The following is a 15,941-nucleotide window of genomic DNA, read 5'->3' as shown; positions in this document are numbered from 1 at the left end:
AAGGTCAGTTATGGTCCAAAAACCGAAAATATTAAAACTGCAATAACTCCCAGTGCCAATGTGCGACAAGATTGATATTTTCGGACAAGTTGTGAACTGGTTAGGGGAGCATTTTCAAACTTAACGGTCATGTGATCCGAGGTCAACAAAGGTCAATTAATGATAAAAAACTAGTATTTTTGCGATAACTTGAGAACGAAATGTCCGTTAGGGTTGGGAGTTGCTTCAATGTAATCCAATTGTTGACCCGCACCTGGGTGACCCTTGACCTCAATTTGACCTTTGGTGACCTTTACGTGTTTTTGGGGATTTTTACAGTTTTGATGCTATTTTCAGATGTCAAAGGTACCTTCTGAACATAAATGTCAATAGGTTGACCCCGTGTGACCTTTATGTGCGAAGTTATATGGGGTCAAAGTTTTTCGGTCGGAGTTAGGATGGTTGTACAGACTCGTCGTTTTGTTTTTTGGAATCAGGAGATTAAACTACATTTGAAACCAAGGTCAAAAGGTCAAAGGTCACATTAGAAAAAATGTGCTTATTTTGGGAGGAAACGAGCAAAAAAGAAAATGTTTGGTTTTGATGCTAGATTTGGATACCAAAGGTACCTTTGGATCAAAAATGTCAATGGGTTGACACCCGTGTGACCTTCGTGTGCGAAGTTATACAAGGTCAAAGTTAATTTTCAGACATTTAATGCAATAACTCCCAGTTCCAAGGTGTGACGTGGTTGATATTTTTGGACAAGTTGCAAATGGTATAGGGGAATATTTTAAAACTTAACGGTCATGTGATCCGAGGTCACCAAAGGTCAATTAATGTTAAAAAACTAGTATTTTGGGAGGAGAAAATGGGCAAAGAATAAAATGTTTGAATTTGTATAGTTTGATGCTCTATTTAGGTCTCACCGATCAAAAATGTCAATAAGTTGACCCAAGGTGACCTTTGTATGTTAAGTTATATGAGGTCAAAGTTAATTTTCAGACATTTAGTGTAATAACTCCCAGTGCCAAGGTATTACACGGTTGATATTTTGGGACAAGTTGCAAATGGTATAGGGGAATATTTTCAAACTTAACGGTCATGTGATCCGAGGTCACTAAAGGTCAATTAATGATAAAAAACTAGTATTTTTGCGATAACTTGAGAACAAATTGTCCGTTAGGGTTGGGAGTTGCTTCAATGTAATCCAATTGTTGACCCGCACCTGGGTGACCCTTGACCTCAATTTGACCTCTGGTGACCTCTGGTGACCTTTTTGTGTTTTGTGGATTTTTACAGTTTCGATGCTATTTTCAGATGTTAAAGGTACCTTCTGATCATAAATGTCAATGGGTTGACCCCCGTGTGACCTTTGTGTGCGAAGTTATACGAGGTCAAAGTTAATTTTCAGATATTTAATGCAATAACTCCCAGTTCCAAGGTGTGACAGGGTTGATATTTTTGGAGTAGTTGCAAATGGTATAGGGTAATATTTTCAAACTTAACGGTCATGTGATCCAAGGTCACCAAAGGTCAATTAATGATAAAAAACTAGTATTTTTGCGATAACTTGAGAACGAATTGTCAGTTAGGGTTGGGAGTTGCTTCTACGTAATCCAATTGTCCACCCACATCTGGGTGACCCTTGACCTCAATTTGACCTCTGGTGACCTTTTCGTGTTTTGGGGATTTTTACAGTTTCGATGCTATTTTCAGATGTTAAAGGTACCTTCTGATCATAAATGTCAATAGGTTGACCCCTGGATGAGCTTTGTGTGTGAAGTTATAGGAGGTCAAAGTTAATTTTCAGACATTTCATGCAATAACTCCCAGTGCCAAGGTGTGACAAGGTTGATTTTTTTGGACAAGTTGCGAATGGTATAGGGGAATATTTTCAAACTTAGCGGTCATGTGGTCCAAGGTCACCAAAGGTCAGCTAATGTTAAAAAACTAGTATTTTGGGGGGGAGAAAATGGGAAAGAAAACATATTTGAATTTTTACAGTTTTGATGCTCCGTTTAGGTCTCACCGATCAAAAATGTCAATTGGTTGACCTACGGGTGACCTTTGTGTGTGAAGTTATGTATACAAGTTCAAAGTTAATTTTTAGACATTTAATGCAATTAAATCCCAATGCCAAGGTGTGACACGGTTGATAATTTGGGACAAGTTGTGAATGGGGTGGTGGAACATTTTCATACTTAAAGGTCATGTCATCTGTGGTCACCAATGTTATCATATCTGTTGACCCGCTTGTAGGTGACCTTATACTTCTTACATTTTCGACGCCATATTTAGATCTCAAAAGTGCCTATTGATCAAAAATCCCATCACATTTTGTGATCACAAAAGTGTTGGCTATAGTGTTGGTTACTTTATGCGTACATGTAGGACCACAATTACTTGGACTATTTGAGCCCAATCTTGCTTGATAATATTATGTGTATTGTCATATACCCCAAGCAAGGAACCACAGTGCCCTTGGGCTCTTGTTTGTTGCTATTATTACTGTATGACTACTGGATCTTTTTTCCGATTATGATAAATGGACTTTTTTGCTATTATGAACATCGAACCGTTTTTCCAATTATGAAAAATGGACCTTTTTTGCTATTATGAATATCGAACCCTTTTTGTTTCGATTATGAATAACGGACCTTTTTTGCTATGAATATCGAACCTTTTTTCGATTATGAATAGCGGACCTTTTTTGCTATTATGAATATCGAACCTTTTTTCCGATTAACGGACCTTATGAACAATGACCCCTCTTTTTATGAATAACGAACCTTTTTCCCGATTATGGATAACGAACCTTTTCTCGAAAAAAATGCACGTTATGAATAACGAACCTTATGAACAATGACCCTTACGACTAATGGTCCTTATGAATATCGGGCTGACCCCATGAGTTGAACATCAATTGACATGTTTCAAACACAATTCTATAGAATGTCAATTGATAATACCAGAAATTAAACATATTTCTATTTCTATTCTGCGATAGAGAGATTTCATTCGAATCAAATTTCAGGAAATATAGGCCTATCCTTATTTTGTTGAATATGTTTAATTCATTAAACATAATAATATTACACCATTCTGATACTGTGCAACATGGCATTCAAGTCTCGTTGCGCTGAGAAAAACAAGAAACATTACATTAGGAATAGGAATAGGAAGCTTTCAAATTAGACACATATTCAGCTTCTTTCACTTGGGGTGACAGGTAATTCCACAGAAAGGCAGAAGAAGGATGAATGTGGGAATTTTCATGAATGCTTTGAAATTGATGCGACTATTGCCAGAGTCATTGCAAAGAATAGATGGTATAGATCTGGCAGGCTGTGAAACTTATATTTGCGTCTAGTTCTGAATGCATTGCGATTTCGGAGACCATATACATGCGCGTATCCAGGGGGGCGTTGGGGGCGCGTACCCCCGGGTAAGAAAAAGAGGAGAAGAAAAAAAAAGAGAAGAAAAAAGAGGGAAAATGGGGGGGGGGGAGGGAGGAAGGAAGGGAAAAGAAATAGAAGAAAGAGAGAAAAAGAAGAAAAGGAGGGAGTAGAAGATAAACGCCAAGACACGGGGAAGAGAAGAGGAACAGTGATAATTACAGCGCTGATCCCTATTATATACACAGGGTAGCCAGTGACTGATCGAGGATTATGGAGGGGCGTGCGCCTCACCCCACCCCTTACACCGACAACTCCATTTTTGACGTTCCATTTTTCCTCTCTCACTAATGTATATATATATAACTTAAAGATAGGCCAATTTAAGTATAATCGCAGATGTCTTTAAATATTTAACGATGGGCAAAAACCAAAATGGCTTGTCACTGGAAAGTTGACGATAATTAGGTTGCAGGGAATATAGCGGTGGCGGATGTGGGGAGATTTCTTAAAAAGTCAAGATATCAATTTTTTTTTTTTTTACGACATGAAGAGGAACATCAGCTAAGAACCGCTGTTCCTTACATTCCATTCCTTCTTGACTGTTTTCATACATTGATTGCCACATTTTGTGAAATAAAAGGATGAAGTATATCAGATAGCATAGAATATGTTCCTCTTTTCTTTTAAGTTGAAAATACCATGATGCAGAGTTTGGGAATGAGGCATATTGCAAAAGGACCATGAAATGACCGAATTAGTTGTGCAAATTTTGTTCCCCTCCCCCCCCCCCATACAATCTGAGTTAGCTGAGTTAGAGCAGGGCCATAACAACTCCCCGCGGTTAGAGTTAGTGAGCTAAATTTGTCCGAGAGTGAATGACAAGCAGAAAAGATCGTAAATTTCCAGCTCTTATTTGTAACACTTCCTTGTGGGCATCAACCATTTCCTTCACCGGTAAGGATTTATATATAATAGAATTTTTTATTAATGCTTCAATGTCCAGAAAAAAAACAGTCTTCCTTTATATGTGATATGTACACACAAGGGCGTAGGAACCGGGGGGGCTGGGGAGCGCCAGCCCCCCCCCGGTAAAAAATGTGGAGGAGCGGAAGTATCATTCCGCCCCCCCCCCCCCCCCGCTTCGCAAGTCAGAAAACCCCTTTTTCATTTCCAAATGAGAAAAAAAATCTCATTTGGAGCACCAAATTGCATCTAAGGCCAGGTGAAAATGCAAAATTATATACAAAATGGAGTGGGTGGGTTGAAGTGTGCTATATTGCACCAAATTGCATCTGAGGCCACCTGGAAATGCAAAAACACCCCCTCCCCTTAGACCCCTTCCCCAGGCCGGCCATCAGTCTTCAGCCCCCCCCCCCCACTCAAAAGTACCTTCCTACGCCACTGTGTACACACATAAAAGGACATTTTCTTTTACCAATTTCGAGCTAGCCGCAATCAGCTCTGACACCAACCATCCATTTAACCAGACAGCAAAACTGCCGTCCGGTTTCGATGATGCAATATGAATATGACACGCTAGGCTACAGCGTATAGCCAGGATGATGAATATACTCCAATCTAAGTAGTACAGTAAAAAGTATTGAGATATGATAAACAATATTCACATTGGCACGCTGATAAGACAACAGGCAGTTTTCAGGCCTCGACAAATATTTTTAAATGTATTTGCTATTTGGCGACCGTGACTGAAAATCTACTCGCCAAAACGCAAAATTCACTCGGCACTATGATTGTTGTTCAAGTCTCCATAGTAGGCCTACAGATCTATAACATCAATACTTGTTATCAACAAAGGTTAGGCACTTAGGCAGATACATGGTGCTACGTAATTGCACATTGGAAAATTATGTTTCTGTGAGGGAAGGTTCAACTTTTCTTCCACCAAAAGTAAGTTATGAACAAAGTAAACATGTCGCAGAAACGTCAAATAAAAAGCAGCTAGGTCTACTGTGGTGTCTCAAAAAATAAATAAAACATCTGCAAAATACCTACGAAGATAGCTTGGCTACTGTTACGTTAGGGATCATCTAGTATACACTAGGGCATATAATATACAGTAGCTAGGTGTGCGCAAGTCCTAAGCTTATGCAGTACCTCACTGCTACTTTGAATCGCTGCTCGATTAGCACGACTTCGTACATTTTCCCAATTATTACTCCATTGCACTGCCTAAATCAAAAGCGATCTTTTGGGCAATAAAAATCTAAGGTTTAAGAGCATCTACCTTCCACTCGCACCTGCATGGTTGAATGAAAATCTTTGCAAACAAATCCTAGCAGCAATAACAGCAAACTTGTCTAAAAACTCCTTAAATTGTTGTAAATTTGGCAAATTATGACTGATGCAATGTAGGATATGCCTTAAGAAATAATTTAGGAGATGTTTAACCACCTTAAGTGTATTGATATCCTGACACGAAATATTTTTGCCTTCACCCTTTTGTGTTAACGAGCCCAAATTTACCATACTCAGATCGGGATGACCAATGTTAATTGTTATTGATTGAGACAAGGTCTCAAGCTATACTTTCTTGAGATATCTTGTTTACAAGCAAGGCGAAACGCACGCACATGCATTCGCCTGCAAGACTGCATAACGGTTACGATTATCATCGAAACCAAAAAGGCGTAATACCTTCAACGAAGTTGCGGTATTGCCATTTCATCATATCCTGTATTTATAGTAACCGTTGTACCTCATGATATTAAATCCGATATATGCAAACGGTATAACATAAAAAAAATAAGTACATTTTTCCTGCGGACTATTTTGCAAGGTGCCAAAATTGACTATTAGGCATACATGCATGGGAAAATGAAGTTGATATAGCATGTTCAGACACATGTTACTGGTAAATACTGTCTGGTCAGCCTACAGGGTACAACACTTACTTATACACTACCGGAAACTATACAGCTGTTAAAACTCTGAAATTGTAAGTTATTCATCCTATTGGCAATTCACTGCACTTTGCCGAGTGCATAAAGTACTACGGTACTCATTACGAAATTTGCAAAACATCGGTAAAGTTCAAATTATACTGAATTCATTGATTATTATTAGCCGCCTTAAAATTCTTTTATTACAAAGATCGTGATTGCACTTTATTCCAATAACTAATCTGCTAGCAAAAAAAAATCACAACCTAATATCCCGTATGGCTCAATGGTATATTCAGGGAATGAAACTGTGCTAAACTTTATACACACACGCACACACAAACAAAAAAAAGGACCGGTGGAACACAACGAACCGAACCGAAAAAAAATGTTAAAGGTGGGATCGCTCGTAATTTCCTCGTAAATTCTGTCCTTCACACCACCCGATTCAAAAATAATATCAATACTACCCTCTATCGGATCGTCGCTGTTGTCTCGTAATTTCTCAGCAATCCCGTATTTACGGCTAGTAAGCAATAAACGGGTTCGGTTACTTGAACGGTGGCCTTGGCGAAATTCCTGCATAGTTTCTTGTCTGTGGCAGTACAGGGAGTTGTTATGGAACAACTCCCTGGTCAGTAGTATGCGGTATTACGCCGCGTTTTCGTGTGTGTTGTGTGATACAAAACTCAGTGCTTTGTTTTACGTTCAGAACTTTTCACAACTAATGGGCTGTACAGTATAGGTTACGGTCGAGCTTTGCATCAGGCGTAATAGTTTGACCAGGGAGCTGCTACTCTAGCAGTTCCCTGCTTTTACTCTTTTAGGCCTACATGGTGAGCAGTCGAAGTCAAGAAACAGCTCAAGAAACTAATAGTTATGAACTTTATGTCTGATTCACGCTGACTGGTGTCACAAAAAGACAAACGCGAATGAGTGAAAAAATTGACTGAAGTGATTACAAACTATTGGGTATCAAACGTAAAGTCAAGTCCGTCATGTGTGAACAATTGGTATTTCAGCCAATTTAGGTATTAATTATACATAGACTGAGTCACAGCTTACATTGTATTTTATATATAAATTTTAGTTATATATCAGGAGGGAAAGACAAAGCATTTTATGTCATATACCATATACAGATAAATATGTATATTTAATTATTTTTGGACTCCTGGCAACGGGCCCTTTAGGCGATCACAGAGCACTTGCCCTAGCTGCACCCCGTCCTCCTAACCGGTGCACGTAAACCCTGTCCTTGCACCCCTTTGACCCGAATTAAAAAATAACGAAACTTGAACGGAAAAGGGAAGGAAAATACGTTGCCATAAGGGGCGGCTCCACCCTCTTTAGAAAGGATTGGTAAAAAGGGAATAAGTACATGAACAATAAACTAATAGTTATTTCCATTGAAAAATGTCTCGCTGAGCATCGGCCGTCAAAGCAAAAAACTTTTTTTTCTAAATCACGTCAGTGTATTGCTTTCCAGCGTACTGTACTCCCAGAATTGACTATCCTGTTTCTTGTTCCGAACGGCTCCCAACGAAATGCCAAAAAGTCGGCAACGGGGTTGGGGTGGGTTACCCAGCTCCACCATGGGGCACCTCATCACGACTGACTCGAATTACTCGAAAATTACTCGAAACTTTAACTGAAATTGGATTGAATTTAAAAAAAATATATACTAGATGTCTGCATGGATCATACTTATCTATACTATTGTGTGACCATATAGGCGTACGGGCTCTATATAGTCAACCAGGAGAGACTGGGGGGAAGCTTTTTTTCTTGCCACAGAAAATTAAACATTGCCCGGAAGTTCCTAGCACGATTAATTCATTTCAAACTTCGACGGCAATGAAGGACAAAGAGAACCATATAGGCCTATGCCTGACTATAAGATCATTGAACCATCACGAACAACTCCGAATAATCTTCCATTTGCCGATTCATATATTACACTGGGAATAAGGGGTGGGGTGGGGCTTTCCATTTGATCCGCAAGTATATTGAACGGTCACCACAACAAGGGTGTATAGCTTGGTACTAGCACGGGGAGACTTGTCAACCTTGTGAACTTTTTTGGGGGTGAGATGCGGGGGGGGGGGGGGGGAATCGGCAAACTAAAACATACAGGGTAAACAGAGGGGAGGAAAGAGGTCAAGAAAGAAAGCGTGAAAGACAGATGAAGGGATGGAGGAAGAAAGTAAAGAAAATGTGGAGATGGAGGCTAGGGGTAGAGATAGATATGATATGAGAGTACAGAGAGAAAAAAACCAAGAGCAGAAAAATGGAGATCACTGGGATACTGTCAAATACACAAGAAGAATATACAATCTAAATACTGGAATTAAATAATGCACAACATAAATACAGCTTTATGACATCAACAAATCAAAGGGGAAGGATATAAGGTTTCAAGGATGCTGGAAAATAAGACACAACAGAAGATGATTATGGTTTCTGATCTATTAGGCTTCTTCTCTCTACTGCTACCAGGATGTAAGAGACCACAGGGACTCGCACAACTCTTTAAGTTGTGATGACCTCTGACCCTTACTATGCCTAACTGTTATCTTGCCAGGAAATAAATACACCAGTGCATGGGAGGAGTTGAGAGACAGGACTGATTGATCGTGTCGATAGGGGTACATGTGATTCAAGAAGATAGATGTAAAGATTAGCATCGTTTGGACACTTCAAATGGGACCCCCTCCCCACCCCCCCACACCCTCCCCCACGTTCAAATCATATCCCCTCCTGGCAACGGAAATGAACACTAGTATAAATAAACCGATACAGATATTTATACACGCTGTGCGTGTAGGCCTATATACAATAATATAAAGCTGGCCATTCTCTGATTGTTACTCCTTGATTGAATTTCCCCAACCGTGCCCACCTTGACTTAGAGGGTGGCCAAGCTCCTGATTCACAGTCATAGCTACTATCGAACAAAATGGACGAAAGCAATTTATCTCAATCTGGTGATGCAGATGTATCATTAGCTGCTAATCCAACGTTTGTGAATGTCGCACAACCTGTCAACAAAAGTCTGGGAAAAGTGCTTGCCCCTGCCATATGTATGATCGCTTTTGTTCAGGATCATGTAAATGTGGCAATGTGTATTCGTATAGTCTGAGGTTTTTCTCCCATGCTGCTCCATATCTAATCCTACTGGTGACATTGGACAGAACATTGGCAGATGGCTTCTTGAGAGGTGTTGAAGTAACTGGATCAGGAGTATCTGTAGAGATTACATAAAACAAGAGTTACTAGATTGCAAGTATCCTGCTATAGCTTCTATGGCTGTGACTAAAAATATACCTTTTGTTTAGAACTTATCACACTTATGCAGCACTGGAAACTGATATTTCAATTTAAATGGTGTCATTGAGTTTAGAGGACATTGAAGTTACAAGTATGTTGGTGAAACCAAGACCACCCTCAAGAAGCAGTTCTAGTCACAAGTCAATACCATGAAAATGGAGACTCCAGTAGGGGAACACTTTCAGCTGCCCAATCATACCATTAAAGACATGTCCCAACAGGTAACTGAATTCGTAGACTAACCATCTCAGACATAGTACACCACAGCAGAGATAGAGAGAGCGGACGGAATGCCCTAGCACCATTCAACTGAATGGGCTCAATATACAGGAAGGACATGACTAACTTTATCCTGCTCCATCTCTGTATTCTGCTATAGTTTATTCGCCCTCTCTCCTTACTTAATCCTCGCTTTGTACTCCACAGTTTATCTAAATACCTCTGCTTTCACTGACTCCTTTTGTTCAATACACCATTAACTTCTTTCTTTGTGTTCACCATGTCCTCTCTGTTCCAGGCTCTATTGTGTCTCTTGAATTTACTGTTACTAGTCAGTTTGCCTCTAAAGAAGATCCTGATAATATCAGGCCCACTTACTTTTATAAATTTTCATACACATGTATGCTTTTTAGTGGATGAGCAATATGCTACCATTTTTTTCTTTTCTTTTGGAATTTAATGAGAATGAAATTGTATTATTTTTCTGATCACATCAGATCAGATAAGATTAGCACTGCTCTTCCAGTCTGTAATTCATGCAAGGATAAACATATAAATTTACCTTCTCCTTTCTGAGTGTCAACTGATCTTTCTGTGGTGACAGCTGCTGAGAATGCCTCTGTTTGACTTTCAGCATCTTTCCGGAAAAGATGCATTTGAAACCTATACAATGAAACCAAAAAAATTGTCCGTAAATCATATAACTGAAATAGTAATTTTACTGTACACCCCAAGCTTAATTGTATGCATAATGAATCTGGTAATGACCAAATCATTACAAACATACATGTTTTTATCATACCTACCCAAGAAAAAATATGAAAGAGAAAAGTAACAAACAAACACTTAGGCATATTTCAATAATAACATATTGTTAACCCACATTGATTTAAACCCAGATAAGGATGAGATATTCTTTCATACTCTTCTTCAACATATCCATAAACCGCGGTACCTTTCAAGAATTGTAAGGATAATTTTGTGTTGCCCAACTGCTTGCCCAACAACTTGAGCTCACATGTCAATGTAAAATTTACTATGTAAACTTCCTGTCTTAGTGAACTGATTGGTTTCATATCGCTAAAAGATGTCCAGTCTTTTGATCAGAGTTTGATGTACACTCATTATTTACCTACTGTGTAAACTTTCTGTTTATGTGAGCAGTTGGTTTCATGAGTGAGAATTGAGATGCTAGCTTACACCATGACATAAGCCTACCATTGTGAAAAATTCCTGTTTACATGAATAGCTTGATTTCAGACTACCATTAATTTAACGCTAGATTACTCTCCACAAGAGATAGTTTCGGCCACCAAATTTAATAGATATTATAATTTTTGAACACTAAACATCAGATCATTCACAAGAAGCTGAACAAGAACAAGCATAGTATATACTGACTATATATAAAAAATATGATAACTTAGCACATCATAAAGTATGAGCATCAGGCCTACACAAAAAAAACTTTCTTACCCCCAGGCATGGCTATATAAAGGTTTATATAGGTATAGCTATATGTACTATGGTCCCTCAATTTGTGAGGCTAATTTACCTAATTTCTTGCATAGCAGTTGGGTTCCTTCAAAAATCCCAAACACAGACATGTACACATGATTGCTGGAATATTGGACAGACAGTCAGTAGATAACAGTATAACACCCTGTTGTCCAAATGAACCATTAAAACTTGATTGCATATATGCTGGCTGAGGCTGACCTTAGAAAAACCTAAGGTCTAGTTGCATACGCAGCGGTGTGAAAACATGTGAATCAGTTAGGAGTGATTCTAAATTATTTATGTAGATGCATTATTTTTATAGAAAAAATTGCAGGTCCATGTGGTTGTACTTGTACAGCACAGTAGGCTTTCCTCACTGGTGTATATTACAAAATTAGGGAATACAGTTACTATGAACACTAAATTCAGATACTTATTACTAATACTATAGGCCTTAGTCCTATGTTATATGCCCAGTTAATTATGACTGGGCATAGGTGAGGCTTTTCTTTCAAATGCTCATTCACAAGAATTATTCTTCAAACAAGGACAGCTGATAACAATTTAGAACCTGAAGGGGTGGGGATGAACAGATCACCTAGGCCTAGTGGTTAGAAAATATATTTCCATCAATTTGTTGAGGCAAAAACAGTTTACTTTTTGGTGATGAGAAGGCCCAGCTTTCCATGGCATAAATATGAGGAGTGAAACTAAAGACCCCCAGTCCCTGTCAGTCTTCTTTAGGAAGGATATTTTAATTTTTAACTGTATACAGTACAAAGTGGCTATTCTTACAACTAGTCGTAAGAATAATTTCCGACTACGCATGGGCAGTTGCTATTTTTGTGATTAGGAGTACTAATTTTACGACGATGAGTAACAATAACTTCCGGTTAGGGTTAGGATTGAGGTTTAGGGTTATGTTTAGGGTTACCTCTACTACATGCGCAGTTGCTTTATTTACTGCACTTGAATTTGCCTTTGTCGTAAGAATAGTTTATCATTGTTACGACTAGTCGTAAGAAACGGCCTATACAGTATCCTCATGACAAGCATTCACAAACAGTGATGATGATGACTCAGTAATACAACTTACTGCTATTTTGTGCTAGGATAAGTATGATAAGGTTAGCATACGCTAGGTCCATTGGAAAAATAATGAATGATAGGCCTAGTTACAAAGCCTAGGCTCATCAAATCATGTATGTTACAAATACAATAGCATAGACACTGCGAAGTTCGAACACCTAAGCCTTAAAATACCCCAAAAACTATCTTCATTTTATTGACAGATATGTACGTACATACTTGCGCACGGGTCATTTTGGAGAGGAAATAACTGTAGCTTCCTGGTTTTTAGTGATATTGGCTTTCGCTTGTAGGTTATCATGGTGAAATCGTGTATTTCTTAGGGGTGTCCGAACTTTGCAGTTTTCTGTACTTCGCAATACTGACAGTTACCTAGGACAATACCCTGTAGTACTACTATGTACTAGTATTACCCTATACGGGTACCGTTGTTTTCCGCACACGTTACTTTCCGCTGAAACAAAACGGTGTTTTCCGCAAACAAATTTGTCAGCGGAAAACAACGTTTTTTTCAACGGAAAGTACCGTTTCTTTTTGGGACGAACAGAATGACTTACTGAAATTATTAGGCACATGGAAGGATTTAGGAAGATGGATAAGATAGGATTTGACTGTAACAGGATAAAATGTAGCTTCGAGACTAGATTTAGGATACAGTAGCTAAGGTTGTACTTGTAGCTTAGGCTGTAAGGCTTACTTATACAGCCATTTTATTTCCAGCGAAAATCAAAGATACCGCCTTTTACACCTTTTTTTTTAAACCATCATTACGCGGGCCGAATATTTAATACTTAATTAGATACTCAATCCTTCATAACGCGGGCGTCCCTTTGCCCAGTATTATATGCTTCTTTAATAATTCGTAATTACGAACACCCCAAGCCTCCTCTAAATTATAAGCAGCTTAACTTTTCTGACATGAACTCAGTCTAACCATCCTTGATCGACGTTCTTTGATACTTTCTCATGTTATTTTAATCATCCTGCCTGAATTTGGTATCTCAAAATTGCGGAAAAATATAGTGTACAGGCAAGTGAAAAATCGGTGTTTTCCGCAGAAGAATTTTTTCAGCGGAAAGTAATCAGCGGAAAGTAACGTATGCGGAAAACAACTGAAACCACCCTATACAGTTTTAGCCTAGCTTAGCAAATCATTACCTTTTTGTGTGATCCTGAAGCAAATGTTCTGCGAAATCTGCGTTGCTAACAGAAGTCAAATCGTGGACATGTTTGTAGAGTTCTTTCTCCATTTGCCAGTTTACGTAGGAACGTAGAAGATAGATCTTCGTGGCATCTCTTCGTCGCTGTTGTTCCTTTGCACTGCTGTTTTTGTCAGGTCCATGCAACAATGGCTTTCCTCCACTTGAACCTATACGCTCGTTCCAGGATAAGGTCGTTTTCTTTCGCCCGATTCTCCTTGCCCTGATCCCTTTTCCATGATTGTCACTATACTCTAGTCTAATCGAATGTATTTGTACGAAAATCGTACAGTATTCTTTACTCAAAAGGCACACAAACAACAAACTATCGCGTACGAAAATCCTTTGCGGTAAACTACAATAATCTGAAATGCTGCGCTATAACATTATGTGTGCATGGGTACGGGCTTGTTACGCATACGCTTGCCTGTGCTATTCACTGATCTAAATTTGCCACCGAGGTCACGTGAGTTTTAGGGGTCCCATTAAACCTCGCTGAAACCTCGATAATGCCAGCGCCCTCAAAAAAAAGTCTACGAGCGATATCGCCTTTAAAGAGGGCGTAACACCGAAATAGAGTAGGCTATTTCAAATTTCGCAAGAAAGATGTAGAGAAAACCTTGATGGCAAAAATACGAAAATACTCACCGTTTTATAACTATTTCTGGTAGAAGGAAATCATCATGTACGGTACACACTGTATGTAAATCATTCGGAAGCGTAAGGAGCGTGATAGAGTGAAGCGGAAGTAGGAATTGTTATTGGTTGGGAGTGCAGTGCGCCGACAAACGTAGGAGAACCAGTAATGAAGCCCGGAGTGTGCAGTTATTAGATATGTATTGTTTTCCCGTGGTGATCTTCAAGTACAAAAATACTTATCAATATACAGGCCTTATGAAACAACACTGACTGGGAAAGTATAAACAAATTCGGGAGAACAATTCCTTTCTCTTAATAGTTTTTTTTTTCCTTTTCGAAATCACTAAAATAAATCATACGAGGAAGCGGAATTACTCTGCGCACCTTTACAATGGCAAAGGATGACACTCTATTGAGCGGCACTCCAAACGTCCGAAACACATTGACATGATTCTATCATACATTGTATTTTTAAGTAATCGATATAGTTTGGAAAGGAAAGACTATGGATGCAATACCGACGCACCGTTCAACGTCATGGCCTGCACAGATGAAGGGAATGACCATGGCGCCACAGTGGAGCAGTGGAGGTGTGGTACCCCTTCCCCACCTAGATGATGATTTCCCATCGTGCGATCGGTTGTCGGGAAACCATGACGTATATCTGGAAAATAGGTGTCAGGTGATTAACCAACCCGACTGTCGGTTATATCCATGATCGCCCGGTTTGCCTGGAAGGAATTGAGAGTGTCTGCGAGGATGAACAACGATACGACAAGCTCGAAAATCTCATCATCTATAACCTCGCTAAATCTTAGACCTATACATAGCCTATATATGATTTATCTCCTATATCATATAACTCCGATCTAAGACATGCATCATTTTTATCACTCGTCTAATAATTGAACCATTTCTTGACCATGTTCAATTCACCAAATTTCACATCTGCAGTAAAACTCTAGTAATCCGAACTGCTCGGGACCATCGATAGTTTTAAGAAATGTTTGCAAATCGAGCTTTTTACATGCCAGTTCCGCGGCAGATTGAAGTCGTCTGACTCTGTTGAGTCCGGAACCTAGTGAATTATTCAATCAGATAATATGGACCAAATTAATTCTGGTTTCTTCATGTGAAAACTTAATCGGTCTGCATGTAGCCATAAGAATTAGACAGTGGCTTTTGAAGCTTACAAAGTGATGGGGGGGGGGGGGGGAGCCGGCGGGATTTAGATGTTCCCTAGAATTAAGAATATTAGTTTTGTAGAAGCTTTAGAAAGTCGATATAATAGCATGTAATTACATCGAAATTTATAATTTTTCATCAAAAAATGACGAGCTTTCATGACGAAATATTTTGTTTGCAATTAGAACGTTTTATCCCAATATTCCACTTTTCATCTCAAAATTACATTTTAGCCTGAAGGTTCGAAATTTATATCGATATTCGGAAGTATTGTTTCAAAATGTCGACATTTTATCTCCCACTTTTGAAGTTTCATCTCGAAATTACGACATTTGAACTCGACATTTCGATGTTACTGTCGAAATTTATAATTCCGTTTAATTTACAAATGTGGGAGTTATTTAATATCCGTTCTGTTTTGGTGTTAATTCTGCCGGATCGAACTTTCTAACATTAACTCACACGGGCAGGCTCCTTGAAGAAGGTTAACAGTTTGATAA

General features: G+C 38.9%; 1 protein-coding gene across 2 annotated transcripts; it reads right to left on the bottom strand.

Moving 5' to 3' along the window:
* Nucleotides 1-8,393: 8,393 nt before the first annotated feature.
* On the bottom strand, nucleotides 8,394-14,180 carry LOC139960314 (uncharacterized). Of its 2 annotated transcripts, none has more exons than XM_071958601.1 (3): nucleotides 13,577-14,180; nucleotides 10,392-10,492; nucleotides 8,394-9,527 (listed from the first exon to the last, which is right to left on the bottom strand). In XM_071958601.1, exons 1-3 carry the CDS (start codon nucleotides 13,666-13,668, stop codon nucleotides 9,325-9,327), a joined length of 396 nt encoding a protein of 131 aa, XP_071814702.1. In that variant the 5' UTR covers nucleotides 13,669-14,180; the 3' UTR covers nucleotides 8,394-9,324. The 2 variants fall into 2 exon arrangements, with proteins under 2 accessions (XP_071814702.1, XP_071814703.1); XM_071958602.1 differs by lacking the exon at nucleotides 13,577-14,180 and adding an exon at nucleotides 12,634-13,570.
* Between the last annotated feature and the right edge of the window lie 1,761 nt (nucleotides 14,181-15,941).

The sequence above is a fragment of the Apostichopus japonicus genome, chromosome 19, assembly GCF_037975245.1.
Source record: "Apostichopus japonicus isolate 1M-3 chromosome 19, ASM3797524v1, whole genome shotgun sequence".
NCBI classification, from domain to species: domain Eukaryota; kingdom Metazoa; phylum Echinodermata; class Holothuroidea; order Aspidochirotida; family Stichopodidae; genus Apostichopus; species Apostichopus japonicus.
Note: the sequence above shows the minus strand (reverse complement) of the source record. Positions and strands in the feature narration are given on the sequence as shown.

Excerpts from the sequence above, each read along its gene's own strand:
- LOC139960314 (XM_071958601.1), bottom strand. The coding sequence starts at position 13,668 with ATGGAGAAAGAACTCTACAAACATGTCCACGATTTGACTTCTGTTAGC. Across the intron at positions 10,493-13,576 it reads CTTCAGGATCACACAAAAAG|GTTTCAAATGCATCTTTTCC; the intron begins GTAATGATTTGC and ends TTCATTGTATAG. Across the intron at positions 9,528-10,391 it reads TGACACTCAGAAAGGAGAAG|ATACTCCTGATCCAGTTACT; the intron begins GTAAATTTATAT and ends TAATCTCTACAG.